The following is a 25,876-nucleotide window of genomic DNA, read 5'->3' on the forward strand; positions in this document are numbered from 1 at the left end:
TTTTAAAAGTACTAAGTCTTGAACAACGTCATTGACTTCCTGTCAGAGTTCTGGATCACTAGTTAATTTAAAAGATGATAATTATCATTGAGTTATCATGTTTGGTTTTGGGTCCCTATGACCTGTAACTGGAACCGTAGTGTTAAAAATATCTATATGTTTAAAATTATTGATTTCTGTGAACAACAACTGAAGATTTAACATTAACATTACTTATTATAAACAATACGCCATTTCCAGTGACCAACTATAGGTTATCTATTGTCCATCACACAGTTATCTACTATAAAAAAATCTACACAATACCATCAATACTCCATTTGAATAGACCAAAACTTAGTTATTTACCATGCAATATCCATTTAACTACTGTTCAAGACGTTCCCTATACCATCAATACGCCGTTGGAGCGACCAATACACGACACTTATTGTCCCATACACTGTTAACTCAAACAACATCAAGTTATCTACTATCAAACATTCCCACATTTACTAGCCAACGGAAAAGGTTAGTAATATTTATTCCAAACTATACGTACAAACAAAAAAATATATCGTGGCTCAAACGGCTACGATGTGAAAGAAGAGGAATTAAATCGCACTCACACACAAGCTAACGTAGGAGTGGTTATACATAATTTATTTATCAGTAAACTGTATAACTAATTAACAAAAAATGTAAGAGTGGTTTAAAAATTCGGTGGTTTTGTATATTTGCATCATAGAGGGTGTTGACTAGTTTATTTTAAGACACAGAACCAGTTGAAAAGTCACATTTTGTATTTCAATTATCGTTTTCAATTTTTATTTCCAAATTTAATTTTTAATTTTCATCCTTATTCTTAATTTTTATTTTCATATTCCTTTTCAATATATAGTTTCTCTTAAATTAAAGTCATTTCTCTTAAAATTTCATTATCAATTTTCATTTACATTTTTAATTTTCAATTTTCAATTTAAACTTCATTTTTACTTCTCATTTGCAATCTCTATTTTCAAATGAAGCTCCTAAATTTTCTTTGTCTGATTCGTCACTTTCAATATTTTTTCTATTTTAAATTTTTATTTTAAAACTTCATGTTTCTAAATTTTCATTTTCATATTTATTTTATAAAAAAATTTCGTCAAAATTTTATGTTACCAAATTTTTCATTTACAATTTTTCATTTTCAGTTTTCGTTTGCAAATTCGGTTTTTCAATTTTCATATATTAAAAATGTTATTAAAATTCAATTTTTTACATTTTGTTTTCAAATTTTAAATTCCAGACTTACTTAAAAAATTATTTGTCACTTTAATTTTGAAATTTTATTTTTCTTAGTTTTTATTTTCATAATTTTCAGTTAAACTCTCATTTTTAAATTTGGTTGTTTAATGTTTGCCACTTCAAAAAATAGTTTCAGTCATTGTTTTTTTTAATAATTGTAATATCCAGATTTACTTTTAAATTTTCTTTTTAATTTTTCTCTGTTAATTTTCATTCCTAAAATTTTGTTTTTCAGCATTTTCTATATCTTTATTTGATATTTCAATTTTGATTTCAAAATTAGGATTGCAATCTTTTTTTAATAAAAAGATACAGTTGTGCCAAACCGAAAATTTAATGAATGAAAATAAGATTTTATGTTCGAGATTGAAAACAACAGAACGTAAGTAGCATCATCCTCTATAGATATTAAACGAGATGGAAAGAAGACAAATGTTTGTACTTGTTAAGAAAATAATTTTCTGTCTCTGTAAAATGCGGATGATATGCGTGCCTACACATAATATTCATCTACCAACATACTTATGTTTTAATGTTAAGTATTTCATTTCGTTTAACGTCTCATGCTCATCTGATTTGTCAAAGACAATCCAACAGGGCATAGTGAAAAGAAAGGGAAAACGAGGCAGAGACAAACAAAAAATGATAAAATAACATTAAATAATAGACAAACATGGGTTTTGCAAATACCCAAACAGCAGCGGAGAATAGGGCAAAATGAAGAGAGTTTGCTACAAAGCCATCATTGGCTCCCCTACGACCAGACAGGTACGGGGGATATAAATGCAAAAGAAAATGTATTTTGTTAACGGCATAGACAAAAACAACCTTTGGAAAAGATATACGCCTCAATTTATTAACATATTAAACAACAACGAAATCCCTCCATTATTATTACCTATTTTCAGTGATAGTATATAAATATATTTATGTGTATAATGTGCGTAACCGATGTTTTGAAAGTACGAGGAATCATTCAAGGAAAACAAAATTTTAATCACTTTTGGTTTACATTGGTAAACAAAACTATATATTGAAATATATGAATAGAGAGGTGTTAAAATGGAAGTTGAACTTGCCTCATTTACAACGAGTGACTAAGTAAGGTGACGACGGGTACGATATCGAAAACATTTTGATCACGTGATGTAAGAAAACGTTGAATCAAGAAGTTAAAGTGAGTTGAAGATGATATCCATCTAGTTTCGAATTTGGATTGCGGCTTCATAAGTCAACTGCTATCAATAGAAACAGATTTGATCACCATACCGTTGAATAAAGCAGCTACCTCTCCTTCTCAGAGTTCTCTCTTCAACAAGACAAACACCGCAGCAATAATACCCACATTGGTTGTCGTGCATAAAGCGTTTCTCTAAAAATAAATCGTCTTCTGCCAAATTATTTAGGTGTATTGAAAAATCTCGTCGTACGGAAAAGGATCCATGAACATACATCTGGATGTATGGAAACCTGACCCATTGAACATGTTCATCGATACAGAGTACTCAGAAGCTGACGATCCATACAATATTGCACTTAACGACCGCCACAATAAAATCAAACAAAAGCGCAGTTAAGAACTGATGGATCCTTTACATTTGGACATGTGGTTTCACGACAAAATATTGGTTGAATAGTGTGAATGTACGTCTCACACTGAATTGAAGTAGTACCGTGTTCCATTTGATGGCCAATTCTAACGAGTACAAAACAATTACTGGAAAAGGCCGACTTTAGGTAAACAGTATAGAAGTTTGGAAAATGAAAACGTTTACCATTGTCTCTGGACTAGATCGACGATCATGTTTTCCAAGACAGTTTCCCAGGTGTTTACTCAATGGCATCGTCAGCAATGCAGCCTTCAACAAAGCCACACATCAAACAACTTTCGAGTTTCAACACTTCAATCTGTCCAATCACTTGAGGAAGCCAAATCTTGTTTACCAAACCCTTTGAACCCATCATTCCTCTGAAAAAGTACTTGAGACCTGCACGCTGTTTAAAGCCACTGGAATATTAATACCAACAGTGGAGGATTATGCAGGAATATGCTGGAGGAAACGTTTTGTGAGGCTTTGATTTCACTCTGGAGCTATCAGCGATGAAAGACATTAGCACCACGCAAATCGGGCTAACGTCGTGTGAAACTTCCGTTTTTGCATTAGCTCTGAACAACACAATGAACATCTTTAAAGTAGAATTTGACAATACACTGGAAATAAACAGTTTCAGAGAAGTGATTCTAGGCTATTAGAAAAGACAAAATGAAATACAAAGAACGTATGGTGATAAGGGACGAGAATCTTTTCGTGCTAGAACAAGAAGAAGAAAAAGAGATAGTCATGATGTCAAGATGACTAGAACAAAAATAACATTTCAGTCTCCTGTTTTGCTACTGACTTTGCTGAAAACATTACAGGTCTTACCAGACAACATTGTTAATGGTGTTAAATAAATGATCATTGTCAGAAACAACAGACAAATGCATGATGATGAGTCAAGAGAAAACGTTGGAAGAGATGATTTTGACAAAGTGATATAAAGATTTGTGTGACTATGGCTTGCTTAGAGAAAGGAACGGATCGAACATTTAGCGACTTAGTTTGATCGTGACAGTGTTTGTTTGTATGTAAGAATATAGTAACGTCTACAACGACTTCTTACCTTTTTGTGTGATGGCATGTTTTATTAAAGTGCGCGAGTGTCTATTTCATCTATTTCTTTTGCATCATACCCATCTTGTGTGATAGTATATTAATATGAAAGTATGTGTATATAAACGCTCCAAACCTTTTCGTTGGATCATCTGGATGTTTTTTTGGATTGTAATCAAGAAGCGGGTGCTAGATTTTATACGTGGTATATTGCATCATAATCAGAAAAATGGGTACTGGGAAGTATTCAAGAAAGACTGCTAGAAAGTATCTAAAAATGTTAGCATTCCATTTCCCGTAAGACCCCCTAAATTTCGTCAACATAAGAACATCATATAGTAATCACAAATTTAATATTTTCCCTTGTCACTATAAACACTTTTCACCATATAATAAAGATTCATGTTAAATCTTTTAACAGTAAGTTGTTTTGAATCGAATGTGTATGGAGTGTTAAATGTCATATTTGGAAACAAATGATCTATGTGGAGAGGCAAGGCCATCTAAAGCGGGTCTTGATCTAAGGTCCGGATGTCAGACGAAGCTTGAGGACAGTGTGATACTTTGTATGTTAACTGAATGTTCTTAACAGAAATTCAAAGGTCCTTTTCAGAGACCTCTCCTATGCCTCGAAAAGATCAATACTGTATTGCTTCCCGAATTTGTTTCGTCCTTATGTTGTATAAGTGTTTGTTTATTTTTTTGCATGTTTGTTTGTGTTTGTGTATGTTGACCCCATACATCCTTGTCCCTGGACAGACCCATCCTGTTCCATTCCCCTTGTCCCGAGACAGGCCCACTATGTTAACTTTCCCATTGTCCCTATACAAGCCCATCGTGTTAAATTTCCCTTGAGGCTCGACAGGACCACCATATTATATGTATATGTATATGTATGTATGTATGTATGTATGTATGTATGTATGTATGTATGTATGTATGTATGTATGTATGTACGTTTTGTTTGTCTCTATCAAACTCCCTTTGTCCTTATCAAATTCACTTCACCTACCTTCCCACTGTAGCGCATGTCACGTGCAAACCTGTTACTTAGTACCCGCCCGATTGAGGTCAGCAACTTGCAACATTGTTGTCATTTTCCCCAGTGTCCAGCACCGTGACGTCACCCGTGTTAAATTCTCCATGACGCTATATTCGATATTCACTTTTTTGCATGGAGGTCCCCATGACAAAACATCGTCCCCATTAACTACTTATTTGAACTGAAGAAACATTGTGCCACGTTGTAATGGTAATATAAAAATGAATTATTTTTTTATCATTGCTGAAGGTATATACATTCTTTCCCATAAAAACAAAGGCTTTATAAACTTGTATGACTTATAAGCAAAAAGATGATAGAAATATTTCTTTAATGAATTAAGTGTTGTTTATCAGAAGAGCCTGATATATTGGAGAAACATTTTTTATCATCAATTCCTGTTACATATAAAGCTATATATATTCATATGATAAACATGTTTTGCAGGACGAAGATGTAAGAGTTTTCTTTAGTTTAAACTACTGGATCCAAATGCAACACGTTGTTTCACCTAATTAGGAAGAATGAAATAATGTTCTCCCGTTGCATACTATAGCACCTTTAAGTACAGAATGATGCCTAAATCTGTTATCATGGGCAAGTGACAGGTATTACAAATAAGCACATTGTCATTTATATTAGTGGTTTACTCGAGACTGCATATAAATAAAATATTATAAACCAAACCAGAACTTTGTACAACTATTTATATATACCTGTGATTTCGATAGTCGGCACAAAAATAATTTTCGAGTGAGACTGTTGTCAGGGATTAATTATCTAGACTTAAAAATATTTGACAAGTCCGACAAGGAATTCATCACCACTGTACAATAGATATTCAATGAAATTTCAGTATAAATATTCATCATTTAGCCTTTTCTATACACTTGAAACAAATGCAGGTCCATGTGTGACTATTCCAACAAAGATAATGCTGATTAAAAGCAAAAATCAATAGATGTAACACATCCAACACATCAGTTTCATCTTTAAAAACATTGGAAAGAAAGGTATGGTCCTTAAGAAATATCAAGACTACCGTTTGTATTACGTCCTATAAGCAAAATACCAGCCCAATTTTCTAATCCTTTCCCTACACATTATATCAACTAGTCTAGTTGATATCTTGTAAAGTATTATTTTTTAAAAAATTAAATATTTAGATTTACATAATTACATATGTTTCATCGGGTTCGCATGTACAGAAACGATTCTGACACAAAGTTTAACCGTTTCAAAGTTTCATTTGGAATTTCCCTGAATGTATTAACTTCATGAGGTGAGTCATCAAATAAGTGCTTAATAATGTAAAATTGATTCCATCTGATCGTTAACTATTTTAATCGCATTTAGCTTATCAACTAAAGTGGAATTTGAATTGGATTGTTCATTCAGCTTTTCTGTTGATTCTTCAAAGTACACCGTTGTTGTATTTCTTTTGGTTCCATCTTTGCTTTCTAATATTGTGCAAGTAGCATTTTCTACATTACTGCTTTTATTCAAATCATTAGCGACCAAAGAGTTATTCATGTATGAGTTGTCTATGTTGTCACCAGAATTGTTGGAAGATGATGGACCAATGCCGAAGTCTGTTGTGATATCAAATTGCATTTTATGTCGTTCTTGTCTTTGCCAGACTTACGGAGATGAGGTCCAGCATTGTCGTATAATGTACCATTCTGAGTTTCAGATGTTTGACCTTCATTAATATTGGTTGTATTTTCCATTTTGTTTTGTACAGTGTTATTGTCCATTTCACCATTTGATGCAGATATTTCATTAGAAATATTACATCGGAGACAACTGTGGTATTTTCCAATGAGACGTTGTAAATCTTGTCACTTTTGCTGCGCGAGGACTTTCAAGCGCTGAGAAAATATCAGTTAAAGGCGAAGTCTCTGTGTCAGGAACGATATGTACATTGGTTGTTTTAATCGACGGGACTTTATGTTCAATGACAGTATCATGCATTTTTTCCAGCCACTTTACTGTGGTTTGAGGCATACGAGTCAGAGTAATTACCCGTGATTTTATTATCATTATTATTTGGACCAGTTGGATTATTTTCAGTTTCCGTTCTATTCAAATGCTCGACAGACATAATCGTGCCACGTTCCCTTAGCAGCTCTGCAGAATGATTGTCTTTTGGAAAGCCTTCTATCGTAACAGGCTTTGCTGTATTGTCTGATGAACATTGGTTGGAGTTTTGGCCATTTGTTGTTTTATCAGACTGTTCCACTTTCATATATGAATAAGATGACAGTACCTGATCCGAATTATATGGTTCGTTTTCTAAAAAATATTTCACCTGTAGGAACAGATCTGGCGTATTTCCTTCTAAATGTTCGGTAATAGGGTGCATTGATGCCACCAAGTGCGTCCTTATCTTTGGGGATGCTTGAGAATTAATAGCAGATGACAAAACACGAGCTTCGTTTGTCAAATTGTCTAACATGTTCCTGGACCTTAAAATGTTCCTCTTCTTTTTGGCCTTCATTTATTTTGGATACCGAAGTTACTAACGTTGTCGCTGGAATTAAATTTTGGATAATAGTTGAATGAATAGAGGCGTCGTTATACGATGTGACATATTTTTTTTTACAGTTTTCTTTCATTGATGCGGTTAATTATACTGCTTCATTGAGCCCTACATGACCTATAGTTGACTCTGTAGGCTAACCTGTGAAGCTGCCATTTGTTAAAACATGTTGTGATCCATCGCTTGAGCCTGATTCATTAATCGCTTTTTTGGCGTTTATTTGATGATCAACTGGCACAGATGACGTAGGAAAATTGTCGTTCATTTCAATTGCATTTGGTGTAGCATTATTGTATGTGTGCTGACTCAACTGATTTCCTATTTCATGTTTAGTTGTGGTTGCTTCTAGTGTCCTATAAGTCCTTTCTTTTCTCAAGTGACGTTCTTTCAGTTGCGTGGTATGTTTTTGTCCTTCCTCTGTTTGAACTCTAGTGTGAAAATTTGATTCAGCTGAGACGGAAGTGATAGGTTTGGTCGTTATCGGTATATCAGGTACATCACCAAGTGTCCTGTAAGTGTTTGATGCTTTAGATGTCGTGGCATGTGACTCAGTGTCGCTATGTGTTGTATAAGGTATTTGCGAAGGACTAAAAAATGTATCTTCTAAAAGAAGCAGTCGTCTGAGCGTTTCTAGAAGACTTGATTTATCAGGAGACATGTTATTTGAAACATCAGAAGGTATTGATGATTTCGTTGTAGGGAGTTTAGAAGCTGGAGAAGTTAGAGGCATGTCTTTAACTTCAATGGAAACTCTTCCAGCCTTATATGAATTGTCTTTAAATACCTCCGCTCTTTCTGTCCCTACAAGGCCTTTTGTGGACGATATGTTATTTAATTCAACAATTTGTCTTTGGGGCAATGGATTATTTGTTGTATCCAGTGTTGTGGACGTTGTTTTTTGCTCAATATTTGAATTATCATAAGAAACGTGTCTATCACTTATTTTAGTATCCTGAAGGAGTTGTAACATTTGACTCTTTATCTTCATAATAACAGATTTATTATCTACGACCGATTTGTTGAGGAGTCGCTCTGATGATACTGGTGGACTTTTCAAATCCTGAAACATTTCTGTAACTAAAACAGCGCCTGTCGTTTGCCCTGTACCAGTAGTTGTTAAATTAAGTTTAGACATGCTGTCCAGGCCATTTATTATATTTAAAGAATCATGCCTTTCATCTAATGGTGTAGAAAACACTATCTGATGGTCATGAATGTCTTTTTCTTGCGCTTGCTGTAAACTGTCGTTCTCAGAAACATCAGATATTAAATCATCCAATGCGTGTTTTGTAGATTTAGTTCTTGTGATATTTTTTTCGAAGATTTTAATTGTTGTTCTTTTCATATAGTCCAATAAACTATCGTTGAGTGTTGCCGGCGTTGTTGTTTCCGTCTGGCTATGATCAGATGTTATTAATGTGTCCGCAAAAATGTTACTCATAACACGTTTGTAATAGCCCTTTCTTACAGTAGTTCTTGTCCATTCTGAAGGGCGTTCTCTTGAGTTTTCACTTTCTTGGACCATTATATCTTCCAGTTTGAATGATGTTTTCTGGACAGATACTTCTTCAGGCATTTGAACACTTCTACCACCAACGATTACATCCTGTTCTTCTTCCGAGCTTTCCATCGTTTCATACTGCATATTTGTCATACCATTTCTTTCATTTAAATCTATCGATATATCCTTTTCGTTGACACTATCTGCAGCATACGTATCCTGCTCTCTTTGCAAGCTTTGATTGCTTTCACTGTTAGATGCATGTTCGGTTATACCGATAGTTTCGCTCAGCTTTTGAGTAGATCCGAAGTGCATCTTCTCCCTATTTGTTACAGAGATGCTTTCGTGATTCGTTGAACCGATGGTTTTAATGTATGGACCGAGTTTCATATCTTTTGGAGTGCTTTGATAATGACTGTTCTGATCTGTGTCCGTTGTGTTTCCTACAGTAGCCTCGATTTGAGCAGCATGACTGTTATTACTCTCACTTTTTCCGAAGGTTTGTGATTTATCTGCAGAAAAATGCTCTTTTATCGTCTTGTTGTTTACGATGAAACTTTCTTTATCGACTTTGTCTGAAGATGCTATCGTCATAATTTTAGTGCTATAACTTTCTACTCTACCGCTATCTGTGGTGAAAAGTTGATCAGTGGTGGTTTTGACAACAGTGCTTGTTTCTTTATTAACTTCAGTTAACGCACTTTCAGTGGTCCCAATATGGTGTCGTTTGTCAAGATAATTCTTTGGTGTCGAGTAGTTAATACTACGGTTATCCACACCATCACTATCTCTTGAAGTCGGTTGGTACGTGGTGGATTCGAGATGTGTGCTTTCGTTAGTATAAATGTCAGTTAACAAACGTTCTGTGGTCTGAACTTGGACAACCTTATTTAAAGGTTTTGCTTCCGTGTTTTCGCTGTAATTAGAATGCCCACTACCATTATTTCCTGTCATGTTTTCACTGTATTTAGAATGCCCACTACCATTATTTCCTGTCATGTTTTCACTATAATTAGAATGCCCACTACCATTATTTTCTGTCGTGTTTTCACTATAATTAGAATGCCCACTACCACTATTTGTTGTCGTGTTTTCACTATAATTAGAATGCCCAACACCATTATTTGCTGTCGTGTTTTCACTGTAATTAGAATGCCCACTACCATTATTTTCTGATGGTGTGTGCTCAGGACTAGGTCCCACAAGTGAGCTTGTATTATCCTGAACATCGGGTAGCATACTTTCGACGGTTCGAACATGACTGCTTTCATCGAAATATCCAACTGTTGTACCAAATTGCCTTCGCTTAGCAGCGACACTGTTAATACTTTTTTCTGTGGTATAAATATTAGTGATATCATGTGGGTTTTCTTTTATAGTTTTATTATGAACGACTTTCATAGAAGTTTTCTCCCCTGTTGTAAACTGTTCAGTTTGCATAGCAGCAATTTTTATTTTTTGTGTATTGTTTTCTTTTTCAAACTGAGAATGAAAACTGTCATTGTCTTTATCTACCACTGCATTGGTCGCAACAACAGATGAATTATGATTGAGCACAACAGCATTCACAGTGGTGGCTTTTCCAAAAACTGTATGCCCATCTATAACAGTTTTTGGACTTGAGGTGGTTTGGATAGTATGGTCTCCTGTCGTAGGAAAGTATATTTGTGAGTTTGCATGTATAGATGCTGAAGAACTTTGTATTGTTACCGTAGTACTGTCTTTGATAACCGTTTGCGCAGTTATAGACGCATTTTGAATAGACTGTTGTGTTGCGATGGTTTTCATATAATCTCCCTTATTATGTTCGTCATAGGATTCTGAAATACCCTTATTACTAAGGATACTTGTACCATCATTGACCAATTTTGTGCTTGCATTATCAGTCTTGGTTTCACTACTCTTTGTCGTAATCCAGGCTTCTAAATGTTCTCTTCTGGAAGATTCGGTCGTAATCTTATGAAGGGAACTATTATGTTTTATCTGGCTTTCTGGTAAAGGTGTCGTTAAAGTTTCAACATGGCTCGTGAATGTCAAGTCTTTCAACGGACCGGATGAACTTGCTTCGTGCAGAGGTTTATTCTCTTTGGATTCAGTCGGATCTTCAGGGTTCGTTAAAGTTTCAACATGGCTCGTGAATGTCAAGTCTTTCAACGGACCGGATGAACTTGCTTCGTGCAGAGGTTTATTCTCTTTGGATTCAGTCGGATCTTCAGGGTCAACAGCAATAGCTCTTTGGTCACATCTATGCCCAGTGTACCCTTCATCGCAAACACAATATATTTCAGAGGCGCACTGTTGAGTCTTGCATCTACCATAATTGCAAATACCATTAAGCGTGGCACACATGTCGAAACTTTGGCAAACATTCTCTTCATTTCTTTCTTCCTGCGATACCGACTGTGGATGAGGCCAAAGGCTTTGGTGTGAAACGTTTGTGCCACATAACAAATAAGTTAAAACAAAGATTATTTTCCAAGAATCCATTTTGAACCGATACTTGATTTGGAATCACACCTTATATAATCTTCATTCCCTCTCAGAAGTTCCAAGAACAATGAATGTCTAAAAAAAAAAATAAGACAATGACTGTTTAAGATAAAATGAATCTCAAAAGAAAAACTAATTATTTTTTAAAGTGATACAGTTAATATTAAAATGGCTGAATCAGACTCTAAATCGTCGTGTTTGGTATCTAGGACCATACGATCTTTATGTGCAATATGATTTTTGGGAAGGAAATTTTGTTGATAAATTAAGAAAAAAATAATTGCTATATTATTACAAACATCTTTTGAATAAAAGCTATATTCTATTTGAAATTATGCTTTAATATATGTATTTTGTCATTTCTGCACAGTATATGAATACAAGTTAGCTTGATGACATGATTTTTAACGTCGTTAAAGAAGTATTTATATATAAATGACGTATATTCTTTGAAATCATCTGCATTATAAAATTGACGTTCATTCATTCTTTACAGAGGATCAAAATAAAAGATCCAAACAATTTTCATAATATTTTTGGTAGAAGAAACGTTAATACAAAAGTCAAAAGACCTGTCCTTTTGTTTCTCATTTGTTTCCCATACCCTCCAACATTTTTTTTAATGTTATTCTAAATGTAGCAAGGAGACAGACACATAAGGTGATGCCGCGAAACTGCTAAGAATAAGAAACTCCGATTTCCCTTGACAACGAACCTGCAATCTCACTGAAGAAAAATAAGACATATTTGTCAAATAAAATAAAAGCTCCACATTGCATTTTCCAAAATTGTTCATCCGTATATAAATACATTGAATCATTTAAAAACCATCGGCAAGTGTTCGTGCGCTATTTTGCTTCCAATTTTGTATTTAGAAACAACTTGTTCTCTATTGTAACATGCCATACAGAGATCTGCCAAAAGTTATCGCCAACATTATATGCATGTAATAAGCTAATTATTTAGATACGTGCGTCATTTCATTGATGACATAACTTATTCTATAAATGTTAGATCATTCGTTTGAGTCTATTGAATTACAGTTAGATTTCCTTAAATTTTTAGCCTGGATTTGACAGGGGGCCTGTACGATCTGACAGCGAGCCTGTACGATCTAACAGCGAGCCTGTACGATTTGAGAGGGGGCCTGTATGATTTGACAGTGAGCCTGTACGATTTGACAGTGAGCCTGTACCATCTCTTTAACGTCCACAGTTAGGAGCTGTAAAGTACTATTTTTGTGAATGTACTTGAAACGCATATTGCTAAATGTATGTATTCATAGCTAAATGATAATACTATTCACAAAGATCAATCCGATTTTAGGAATTCCCATTTTTGTCAAACAGCCCTCACAACAATCAATTACGCTTAGTTAGATTTTAAAAAAAATAAATAAACAAAATAAATATGACAGGGTACGTTGACCTTACAAAGCGTATGATTTGGTCGATTACAATATCCGTAGATCAGCAATGTGTGTAAAAAATATAACAAAATGCTTTCTAAATCAGAATCAGACTAAGTGCATGTTAATAACAAAGCTCAGATATAAATGTATACTAATAACCCCAGCTCAGATATAAATGTATACTAATAACCCCAGCTCAGATATAAATGTATACTAATAACCCCAGCTCAGATATAAATGTATACTAATAAACCCAGCTCAGATATAAATGCGTGTTAATAACCCCAGCTCAGATATAAATGTATACTAATAAACCCAGCTCAGATATAAATGCGTGTTAATAACCCCAGCTCAGATATAAATGTGTGCTAACTCAGATATAAATGAGTGTTAATAACCACATCTCAGATATAAATGCGTGTTAATAACAACAGTTCAGATATAAATGTGTGCTAATAACCCCAGCTCAGATATAAATGCGTGTTAATGACCCCAGCTTAGATATAAATGTGTCTTAATAACCCCAGCTCAGATATAAATGCATGTTAATAACTACAGCTCAGATATAAATGACTGTTAACCCCAGCTCAGATATAAATGTGTGCCAATAACCCAAGCTCAGATATAAATGCGTGTTAATAACCACATATCAGATATAAATGTGTGCTAATAACCCAAGCTCAGATATAAATGCATGTTAATAACCACATATCAGATATAAATGTGTGCTAATAACCCCAGCTCAGATATAAATGCATGTTAATAACCACATATCAGATATAAATGTGTGCTAATAACCCCAGCTCAGATATAAATGCATGTTAATAACCACATATCAGATATAAATGTGTGCTAATAACCCCAGCTCAGATATAAATGCGTGTTAATAACCACATATCAGATATAAATGTGTGCTAATAACCCCAGTTCAGATATAAATGCGTGTTCTTAATCACAGCTCAGACATAAGGTCGTTCTCATAACTACAGTTCAGAAATAAGTGCATATTAATAACCACTTCTCAGAAATAAGTGCACGTTAATAACTACAACATAGTGGCCTATATGGTTAGAGAGTCCACCTATGATGCGGAAGGTCGCGGGTTCGAACCCAAGCCGAGTCATACCAAAGACTTACAAAAATGGTACTAACAGCTGCCTTACTTGTGCTCAGCATTAAGAGGTTAGTGTTAGGACTGGTCGGCCTGGTATGACGATATGATGACTGGGTGGGACATCATGCTACATGTCTGCGGCATGATATCCCATTGCTAGACATTACTGTGAACTGCCACGCTGTAGACATAGTAGCGATATTGACTAAAATTGTTAAAGCTACGTTAAAAATACAAACACACACAAGTACAAACACACACACTAACCACAGTTCAGAAATAAGTACATGTTTTACAACCACAGTTCAGAAATAAGTACATGTTTTATAACCACAGCTGAGAAATAAGTACATGTTTTATAACCACAGCTCAGAAATAAGTACATGTCTTATAACCACAGCTCAGAAATAAGTGCAGATTAATAATCACAGCTTAGAAATAAGTGTATGTTGATAACTACAACTAAGAAATAAATTCATGTTCATAGCCACATCTTGCTGGCCTATGTGTATAGTTAGTGAGTCCACATAGAATGCGAGAGGTCGCGGGTTTGATCCCCAGTGATGTCATTCCAAAGACTTATAAAAATGGTACAATCAGCTACCTAAAATGGTGCTCAGCATTAAGAGGTTAAGATTAGGACTGGTCGGCCTGGTGTCAGGATTACATGACTATGTGGGACATTATGCTCATGTCTGCGGCGTTATGCACCAGTGCTTGACATTACTATAAACTGCAACACTGCAGAGATCAGAGCGATATGACTAAAATTGTCAAAGCAACGTTAAAAGTCCAAACACACACACTATAACCACATCTCAGAAACAAGTATATAGTTATAACCGCAGCCCAGAAATATGTACATGTGAATAAACACAGCTCAGACACAAATGCATGTTAATAACCAGAGCTCATCAATCTGCACAAATGTACCAGAATCACCTTAATTTAAATACTGAGAATACAACAATCAAAATTGTTTATAATCATACACTTCTTGACATTCATTTTAGCTGCTTTCTTTCGTGAGGTGAACAGGTCAAGAATGATTGTAAATCTTCTAACATAGAAATACTCGCCAAAATTAATAATTACCCCTTCCTGATTTCAGACGCCAATATTTTAATTCAACCACTGCAGGATTAGTGTCTTTATGTAATAGGAAACTGTTCCACACAAACTCCTGACAGAATTGTAAACTCACTAAAGGGAGCACAGTTTTATGTGATGTATATATTGTTAATAAGTAGATTGTAGAGAAGACCTCAAGGGAGAATATTTTCATATGTATTGAGTTACCTGTTACACATCATCATCATCATCATCATTTTTTATTATTATTGTTATTATTATTATTATTATTATTATTATTATTATTTCTTTTTGCGTCTGTCAAGGAAACACGTGTAGTTTAATGACTTAGTCCGTTAAAATAAACTTTCTTTGCTAAATGGGAACTTTTTGGCGCCATATGTTTCACCTAACAGTGCTTGAACTGACAGAAACAAACATCCTTACTGCAGTTATTCTCAAGGTAACCCATCAACTATTTCCAACATAAAGCGTGACATTGGCTTGCAGTGCCCAAAGAAATTTGCAGAGACTTGTCAGAGAAGAAGACGACAAAATTGCGCACCTAGTGGGCTGCTTATTCAAAATCAATATCCCTGGAGATTACCTGTAAAGACAGAACATCCAATTTTCTTACTACAGGTATGACCTAAGAGCATTTAAATTTCAGTTCTGTTTAACAAGAAGGCCTCAATTAGCAAGAATTTTCGTTTATTTTCAGATAAATGGTTGAGTCATCTAATATAAGGTACAGCTTGTGCTACATTGCTGTATCAATCGAACAACATTCTCATATTCTATGGGTGGTGCGCAATTTTATATGTATGTTCTACTGAAAAAAGTGCGTGTTATGCATGATATGCATTTACACAAACCTGCTGCTCATGTACATTATAGAAAGAAGGCGTATAACAGCAACAAGTCAACGGCATCCTGATAAGGGAACTGGATGGATGATTAGTTATTTTGTGAATTACGCGAAGTCATAAACAGCAATCAAAACAAGTGCTCAAAGATACGCACGGACGATAATATGCCTTGTATAATTATTTCAATTGGCAAAGATAATGGGTACTGTTGGTGAATGTTGCGGAAATTGTTTCAGAATTATTTGAAAAGAAGGTTTATCCTTAAGTACCTTAATGAGCGTCTATAAAAGGTAGCATTGCACTAACTTAGCCAATGAGCTGTTTTTGTATACCATTTAGTCCCTGCGAGTACAAGGTATCACCACACTAACCGAGCCAATGAGCTGTTATTACATACCATTGTTATCCTTACGAGTGCAAGAAATTATTACAATGAGTCAATGAGCTGTTATTGCATACTATTATAGTCCCTAAGAGTACAAGATATCACTAAACCGAGTCAGTGAGCTGTTATTGCATACCATTGTAGTCCCTAAGAGCAGGGACGTCATTTCAACTTTTTTCGGGGGGGGGGGGCTGTGTGCAAAACTTGACGGGCATCTTAATTTTCGTATATAGGCTACATCAATTTCACAGCACATGCAAATTCGGGGATGGGGTTATTAGCCCCCCCCCCCCTTGACGTCCCTGCCTAAGAGTACAAGGTATCACTTCACTAACTGAGCCAATGAGCTGTTATTGCATACCATTGTATGGGTTATCCATCACCGATTTTCGACAGAGATCAGCCTATCAGAGACGAAGGTCACTTGCATTCAGCATTTAAGTCTAAATATAAAATGTTTCGTGATTTGGGCCTCTTAACTTTCGCGTAGTATGTTGCAATTTTTCCGGTTTCGGAAAAAGTCACTCACGCTAAGATGTTCCGATGATTACGTTCGAATGCAATTATTTTCAGAAAAATACAACAAAACCGATGTATTTTTTATATGCTGTCTCGAAACGGGTGCATGGCAATAGCATAGTGTGACGATCTGAGTGTCAATTGGACTCCCTTGTTAAACCGAGTGAAAAGATTATGGGTTTCTACAAAAATGTAATATTCGGTAGCCATCTGGAAATATATAGGTGAAGAAATATCATTGTCTAAAAACTGGCTAATCGGTTTTCACAGGACGAGTTTGGTTGGTTATACGTGTAACAATGTAACAGATTTGTTCTTTTTTGGCGAGAAATTGTCTGCCCTCAAATAGAAATTAATATTACATCTTAGATCTTTCATATGAAGCGTCCGTCTATTTGTAATAGTGTAACATGTTGGTTCAATTTTTGAGGGAAATGTGAGTTTGTCTGCCCTCAGACTGACATTCATATTATGTTGTAATTTTTCTAGGGTGTGGGGTAAGTCTCAAGCCTATACAAAATGCAATTATAAAACTCGAACTACTATTTAACATGACTTTTGGAATGACAACATTCAGGCATTTACTGACCACACAGGGCAGTGTGTACGTGTATAAAAATAGAATTTATTTCACTACAAAATATACATTCCCTGTTTACCCTGCTACCCCAAGGCGCCTTTATAAATAAAGTAAAGTTCCTATTCCTCAATAATCGTCCTACGCTACCCACCTCTAATTTCCTTATTAAACGAATCTACCAACCCATTTACAAAGTGTAGAATGCAACAAAGGGGCATAAGCAAAGATAGAATTTAATGAATTTATGAAGCCGACCCATAGGAACGTGGACCGGCCATCTCTAAGAGACTATTTTAGAATTTTGCCAGTAGAGCACATAATAATTACGACTAACAGTACAGAGACGAACAAAGATAACTTGTACTTAATACAGAGTGAAAGGACTGGTCCTCGACTATCACTCCAGTCGTTTGGCGAACTTTGACGTCTTAAAAGGAGCTTTAATTCCAGTCAAGATCAAAACATCTGTGTGAAAAAGGTTGTCCTAGCATGATTGTACCTTTGTCAAATTATCAAGTTTTCAATCCGCCGTTAGAAAAAAGAGCATCAGATCGTCTACGCCAAACCAGTGCGACTGCTAGATCACAATACATAATCGTACAGCCACGGTTCTTGCCATTCTAAGATTTCAATCATTAGTGTTGCACCAAATTCCGAGAAAGGATAAAAATGACCATGTGCAAGACTGTGGATTATCAACCACTGTTAAAATATCTTATTCAACCAGACAAACCTATTCCTTTCAGTTGTTGATGATGGATCGCGTGTGCGTTAGTGACAACAGGTGTTTGATTTCCTTTACTAACAGGTTCTTTCTGAATAATTTATTAACAGTAGATGCAAGAATATGACGGCCAAAACATTATTTGTGCGTGAAAAGACTCATTATGTTAAAGTGTGGGATTTATGTTGCAATATATGATTGTAACTTTTATTCATGAAAAAATATACCAAAAAAAAAAAATGTTATCGACTGTATGTCTTGATTTGATTTTCTAAAATGTCTCACTCTCTCTCTCACACACAAAGATGCCAACCAGTTCCATATCAAATTATCTCTCCAGGTGTTTCACACAGACCCGTACACACATTTAATAATGAATTTACTTTCATCTTTTTTTTCCCTTCAAATATACGCACACATATTGACAGACATACATATATTTTTCAATCTCTCACACATTATGACACAATAATAATAATAATAATAAAGATATTTATGACCTGTACGTTCTCTCTCTCTCTCTCTCTCTCTCTCTCTCTCTCACACACACACACACAAATTCCATGTTAGATTCTCTCTGTCAACTTTACATTCACACCCAAACACCGTCTATAACCTCGCAATGTTCAACACACACACACACACGCACGCACACACACACGCGTACACACACATTAACATAGATTGTATAATCTCTCTCATCGTGTAACCTGTTCAGCAAGATTTCCCCCCTCGCTCTCAACGGCAGGAATTGCAAAGTTGCATTTTATGCACACGCCTTTGCCAGCCTAGGTTACAAACAATGTCGGCTGATAGAAAAAAATTTGTCATTCGACAATGGTTCAATATAACACTTGTTTTCACAAACTGAGAAATGAAAAATACACCAGCCTTATGCAAACAAATTACAACTGGCTGCCATAGAGACTTGTAAGATTGAGTATTCCTGAAATTGATAAAAATATCTCCTTCTTGAATTTCATTCAGAATTTAATAAAGATAAAGCCTATGAACATTTGTAACATAGGATTTACCTGTGTCACTTTAAACGCACAAACGGTAACCTAATGAATTTTACCTTGTTCTATGACGACGCATAATAATTCAAAACTAGTGGTCTACTTCAGTCTCTTCTTCAGTCCACTAGTAACATTTTTGCGACTGTGATAATAGTATATGGAAAGGAACTTTTATTTTAACGATAAACGGCGAAATGGGGCGTGTGTGGATATTATATAGGGGCTAGGGGTCTTACTTTGTTTATAAAAGGAATTATAGGTTGTTATTGTGGTTCCAGAAGCTATTTTAATTTCTATGCGATTAAAACTATTTTTCTACCCCTTCTTAAATAGTATGCCCTGTGTTGATGTGTCTTTTCTGACTATTATGGTAGTAACATTATAAATGGGATAAAATATTTTACTTTATTCATAAGGAAGATTATAGGGTGGTATGGGGCTAGATAAATTAATTTTGTTTACAGGGTCTTAAGTTCTGTTTTTTATCCCTTCTTTTGCGTCCTACCCTGCGTGGATAGTAGCTGACTGGGTGCTGGTTCCTAAAACCGGAAGTAGGAAATTTATTGGAGAATAGAAATTTTACATGTCTTTAAAGGGATCATAAGGTGGCACAGTTAGAAAAGTTAGATTTATTTAAAAGGGATTTAAAGTATATCTCATACCCCCTTTTTTATCCCACCATATGTGGTCAGCAGGTGAGTGGGTGGTGGTTCCTCAGCACGGAGGTAGGGAAGTAGTCTGGAATAGGAGTTTTATTTTGTTTATAAGGGGATCATAGGTTGGTAGGGGGTGTAGGGTAAGTAGTCTTGTTTATAAAGGAATTAAATTTTATTGGTATTTCCACCTCTTTTACACCATACTCTGTTTCAACTGGTTATTAATTTTGTTTTAGAAAAGAGGGTATTGAAGGTAGGGTTGGAAGATTATAGACAGACAGGAGATTTTTTGGTAAGGGAACCATAGAGTAGTAGGGATAGCAAGGACGTTTTTATTTTTAAGAGAATGAAATTATCTTTTAATCCCTTCTTTTATATCTTACCCTAAATGAATGGGATTGTAGTTTTGTCTAAGAAGGGAGGAAAGGTGAAGGTATGCTACGGGTGAATATAGAAGTATAGGAGTATTACATTAATTTATATGGAAATCATATGATGGCAGTGGAGAAAGAGAATATTTTTTAATACTTATTATGAATTTTTTAAAAATGTGTATACGCTTCTTTTCGTCCTGCCCTGTGTGGTCAGTAAATGACTGAATCTTGGTCATTCCAAAATACGTATTAAATAGTAAGTTTTATCATTACATTTCTTGTTATAGGCCTGAGCGCCCCCCACACAGTAAACTTACAGCGTAATATTAATTTCAGTTGAAGGGCAGATAAACTCATATTTCTCGCCAAATTATAACAACATCTTACATTGTTACAAATAGACAGACTCATCCTGTGAAAAACCTACGACGTAATACTCATTCAGTTTGTGGGAAGACAAATTCGAACGTATTGCATTTCCCGCCAAAAAAGAACAACATTTTACTCTTTCGCTCAGGATAAACTCATGCTGTGAAAACCTATGAACCAATTTTTAGACCATAAATATTTTTTCTTAACTATTTCAAAACACCTAACTAATGTTACATTTTTGTAGATACCCTTAATCTTCTTACTCTCTTTAAATGGGAGTCCTATGGACACCCAGATCGCCACACTGTACTAATCCTGTCATAAGTAGCATTGTCTTTCTGCAAGCGAAACTTTCAAATGATTGAAAGGAACTATATAAGAGAAAGAAGTATGGCAGCATTGTGAAAATATAGGAACAGAGAATTTGTTTGTTGATTGGCTCGTCACTGGCGATATTCCATGATCTTAACATGGCTCAGTATTTACTGAAAAATAAGAAGGAATTTTCAGGTACAAGAAATTTCATCATACTATAAATGTTGACAGGGGTGTGACCTGTCAGATTATTTCGCGTCATAAGATTTAAAAATTGCATCACTGATTCCTTTTTTGTTTGTTTGTTTGTTAGCAATCTATAAATCGTGCATAATACAATCACTTCCTTGCGCGGTTTACCGGTGAGAAAACAAAATAAGCATTACGAAAATGAAATTTGGAATCCAAAACATTTATTTTAAGTGTAATTGTAAGACAAAATGGACGAAAAAAAAAAGAAAATGCAGATCTCGAAATAATCTCAAGCCCACTCATATTGCAGAGTTTCCGATACGTGAATGCAAACCGGATGTATGTGGCTAACGTGGTTGAATACAGCGTAATAAATATTCGTTGGCTGACCGACAATCATCTTCGGAACAGAATCTTCAACACGCAGGGATCGGTCATATAATTTTCTACGGAGAAGAGGCCTGTAATATACTTTCGAACCCGGATATTTCCTTTTTTTTTCCTCTACAAAATAATTTTTTAAAAACTAATACGACGAATTTAATTAGTTCATTTAATTAACCTAGAAATATAAGACCTCTTGATTGAATTAACATCTAGTGATACTGTTTTGAACCGTATGACAAGGTAAACAAAATGACAATATGAAGCTATCATGTAGTTTGACTTTACTACCTCGGAGAACTAGCCCTTAATCAAATAAAACTTTCATTTCTTCGGCAATAGATAAAGAAGATGACATGTGATTGAACATATACAATGTGTTATATGCTCACAAAAAATGCAGGTCAAAAATTGTTTTATTTCCTAAGCAGATATTGTTTTTGTAGCGTGTCATTTTTGCCACAGCTTTGTGGACACGAATCAAGTCACATATGTTATATTCCTGTTAGCGAGTAAGAAAAAAAAAAGCAGTAAAGCTAAAGAGACTCGAGTGGTCTGACCTAAAGCGTGTACGTAAACTAAAGATCCGTCATGAAACTGACCCGACCTAGCTTTTGATGGACGATATGTCCATCACCAAATCATAAAGAACTCATGGTAATGACATTCTCATGGCTTTCTTGAAGAAATGATGTGCTCACATGTGCATTTCGCTTGTGTTGGTCTATGAATGACAAGAGCTGTGTTATAACGCTGGATGTAAAAAGAGGAGATAGATATAATATCTTTTAGAGTTGTTTTTGGTCAGGTAAAAGATAATTTCGTTCCAAACATGTGTACAACCTTGAATAATGTTACAGACGAAAGTATGAACATTTAAACAAGTAACTTTTCAAAAGGTAAGGAGCAGCAAAAAATGCTCTCTTTAACGCAGTTCAGTAACTTTCAAAACTTTTCTTAATTGGCGCTTCAATGGAAATCCGAACCATACTTTAATATGGCGTGTATAGTGTCTATATTTCCAAACATATTAAATTTATTTTAGTTATAAGCGGAAGCGTTCACGAAAAACTGATGTCCCCAACCCACCATACGCGTGGCTTTTCTTTATTTCTGGTCAACTATTCAATAGTGAACATAAAATATCGTTAAACATAGTGGCAATACATATATAAACAACCATACATACGTGCGTGCGTATGACTTATTTCATCCATTCAATGGTTCTGTCTTGAAATGTAGAAATGGGAAGGGGGCGGGTTGCTTGGTTCGTTTGAAATGCAGTTCAAAGTAGAAAGACCAAGTATTCAGCACTTTTGTTGAATAGTTCTGTATTCGGTATAGAATTTTTTACCCCGTAGTTAAGTGCAGAGTTCGTGTATTGATGGATTCTACGTCTGAAACATATAAATGATATCATCTCTCTAATACTAATTACTAATTCAACCAATGTATTTCTGCAGGAACTTTTTGAATCTAAACTTACCGTAGAACAATTTGCTTCAATAATAATACAATGAATAAATATGTGGGGATGTAAGTTGCCTTGATACCAGTAATACTTACTTTGCAGGTATACAATATTTAAGTTTTCTTCAAACTCAAAATTATAAATGTATTGAATGTGCTATTTGAGCATTGAGCAATCAGCTGATCCGATTTAAGATTGTTTTTAAAAAAATCACACGCTTTTTGTCATGCTTGTCTATTTTTAAGATGATATTATAATAATTAATATTAAGGGCATAATTTGTCAAAATCGATAAGTTTCGCTTTGTGGTTAGGCGATATTATCATCTCATATATCGATCATTTGCGCTTAGTGGCTATGCGATATTATCATCTCATTCTCCATACAACAAACGTCAAGCTTAATAAGAGTTGGATGTTGGTTATGCCTTGAAGAGGAAATGGGAGCAAATTGTTTCTTCCAAAGACAACCCGAATCAGCCGACGGCTGGCATGGGTGGTATCGTCTCTGCGATACATAAACTACGAATGTGACGCCTTAATAACAGAGCTTTCTGGGCTCTGTCTGTATTTCTAATTATGGCCCCTGCTTTGAATTCTGAATACTGCATATTGGTCTCCTAACTATACTGCATCAGTTATTTTAAGTGGCACGTCATTTAAAATTACGCAGGATAATACAGGTCTTTTTGATTGATCAGTTAATCAAAACTTTTGTTTAATTGCCGTTGAGACTTTAAGAATCTGTGCAAAATGTTTTGCCACAAGGAAACAATTAATTAAAAAAGGAAACTGTTAATTAAGATTTTCCTTTGACAAAAGTATGTATGGAAGAACTTTTAATCTGTCATGGATATTACTCCAATAACTAATAAAAAAGATGTGTTAAATGTAATTTACAACACGGCTTGTGTCGCCGCCAGATCTTTGCAGGCGAATGAGAAGCTTGCAGACGTTGTATTACCACATGAGCTCACGAATAACAGCTGTATTATCTGAAGAAAAAGAAATTTTCAAACAATGCTAGCATTTTTTTTTTGCCCTCATATAGCACTCGGCAATCATAAAAATAACGTTGAGTAACTAAACGTCTTTGCAATTTTCAATAATATTAATTATATGAATTAATATTTTAACATTATCATAAAACTTGCCAATATGCCACTTACTGGCAACACGTTCGTCAAGCACAACTGGTAGAACATTGTGATCCTGTCGTTAACTCCATGTCTGATCCTCATTTGAGTAGGTTCGTCATCTGCTGTCATTTTCTTATATTAGTGAAACCAGCCTCAAATACGAGCACATTTAATTGCAAAGAAATGTAAACAACGTTTTTCCTAACAGCAATCATGACGGTTTGGACTTGCTATTAGATTCTGGACAGACGAGCTTTCCGAACACAAACAGGTTTGACTGATGCTTAAATCCTCCAGACACACCCACCCCTGCCCACTTTCCCTAGCCTACATATTAGTAACTGTATCATCACGATTAAAATAGCACTGTATCACGTACTAGCTCATCAGACATTAAGGGTTGAGTATTTCTAGAAAACGAAGTTAAGTTAACACAAAGAGCTACCCATGTTGTTGTGCAACAGTTTCAACATCATGGCGATAAATAAGGCTCCACATAGGAAATAGATCTTACACGTTTGGAATATTCTTCAGTTCGCTGATGTGCGAGTTTCTGAAAAGACCCCTACACGGTGCCCTAAAATCTGCAATAGCAAGAGCAGATAATCCACGAACCGACCTACGAAGCCAGGAAGGGACTATCTCGATTTTCTCAACATGATTACTCTAAAGAAACACAGGTAAGAAAAACGACAGTCGAATCCAGAGTCAGTATGTCAATTCAAACAATTGTCCCAAAGATAATGAGACCAATAAAGGCCTAATTCATGACGTTGACGCATACTCTATTGTTCGTTTCAATGTCATAGGTCTCAGTAGAGAAATAGTGATAATAGTACAAATTAGAAACGATTAGAAACGATTTTCAGCAAAATTTATTTAATATTTCTTTGGATTCTCTTACAGAGCCTCTGCATAAAGGGTCTATACCTAAAGTAATATGTCCTATTTCTAAAATCTTAGTGATTCATACTGCGCTATGCATCTAACTATATTGTTTTTATGCGTTTGTTTACTTGCATGTAACGCATATATAGCACAAGGTCACCATCATACTTACCATAATTATTTCTTTATTCCTTGTGTGTACTGTATGATGTTTTTATCATAAAATCCTGAATGCAACAATACTCAGCCTAACAACAACAGCTCATGTTTTTTGTTATAAAGAGCATAATGTACACACTTCATGTTGTAAAATCCCTCAGAACACATTCCATCACATATTTCATGTTATATTATATAATATCCTCTGTGCAATGCGCTTATTGCATCCTGATGTAACGATTTTATGAAGCAATAGCTGTGCGAAAAATGCGTGCTTCTCTAGTCTGTATAGAAAAGAACCTCTAAAATGTTCTAATGACGACAATAAGTACGCCATGTACATAAAATGCATACTGTGCTCTTGGCTATTGTCATTAATATCAGTGCTGTCATACCTGTTTTGGACCTGTATTACCTACTGTAAAGCATGTCCTCGAGGGTACACAGGTCAGTTTCGGGCAGAACATCTCACGTAAACCGCAGGAGGAAAAACCTTTTCAGCGATGACAAACAGCTAAGAAGAAACTAAGCTGGCTCGCATAAGTGATTCGGCGTGTACTTAAGGAAGGAAGGAAGGAAGGAAGGAAGGAAGGAAATTTGAACTTATAAAAGTGTATGAATAAGACACATCTTATTTGGTGTCATTTTGAATTGTACTTAAAACTGATTGAAATAAATACTATATAAGCACTGCATCATGAGACTGAATTCAGCCGAATCAAAACTAATGAAACAAA

General features: G+C 35.1%; 1 protein-coding gene across 2 annotated transcripts; it reads right to left on the minus strand.

Annotated features, from left to right (window-relative positions):
• Positions 1 to 5,279: 5,279 nt before the first annotated feature.
• Positions 5,280 to 25,633, minus strand: LOC149807268 (uncharacterized). Of its 2 annotated transcripts, XM_089964228.1 has the most exons (3): positions 25,153 to 25,633; positions 22,673 to 22,880; positions 5,280 to 11,573 (listed from the first exon to the last, which is right to left on the minus strand). In XM_089964228.1, the coding sequence occupies exon 3, from the start codon at positions 11,493 to 11,495 to the stop codon at positions 7,644 to 7,646; it is 3,852 nt and encodes a 1,283-aa protein (XP_089820354.1). In that variant the 5' UTR covers positions 11,496 to 11,573; positions 22,673 to 22,880; positions 25,153 to 25,633; the 3' UTR covers positions 5,280 to 7,643. The 2 variants fall into 2 exon arrangements, with proteins under 2 accessions (XP_089820354.1, XP_089820362.1); XM_089964236.1 differs by lacking the exon at positions 22,673 to 22,880.
• Between the last annotated feature and the right edge of the window lie 243 nt (positions 25,634 to 25,876).

This window comes from Sinohyriopsis cumingii, chromosome 1, assembly GCF_028554795.1.
Source record: "Sinohyriopsis cumingii isolate HCF-2022 chromosome 1, ASM2855479v2, whole genome shotgun sequence".
NCBI lineage: Eukaryota > Metazoa > Mollusca > Bivalvia > Unionida > Unionidae > Sinohyriopsis > Sinohyriopsis cumingii.

What these genes read in the sequence shown, in the direction of transcription:
- LOC149807268 (XM_089964236.1), bottom strand. Translation starts at nt 11,495, where the DNA reads ATGGATTCTTGGAAAATAATCTTTGTTTTAACTTATTTGTTATGTGGC.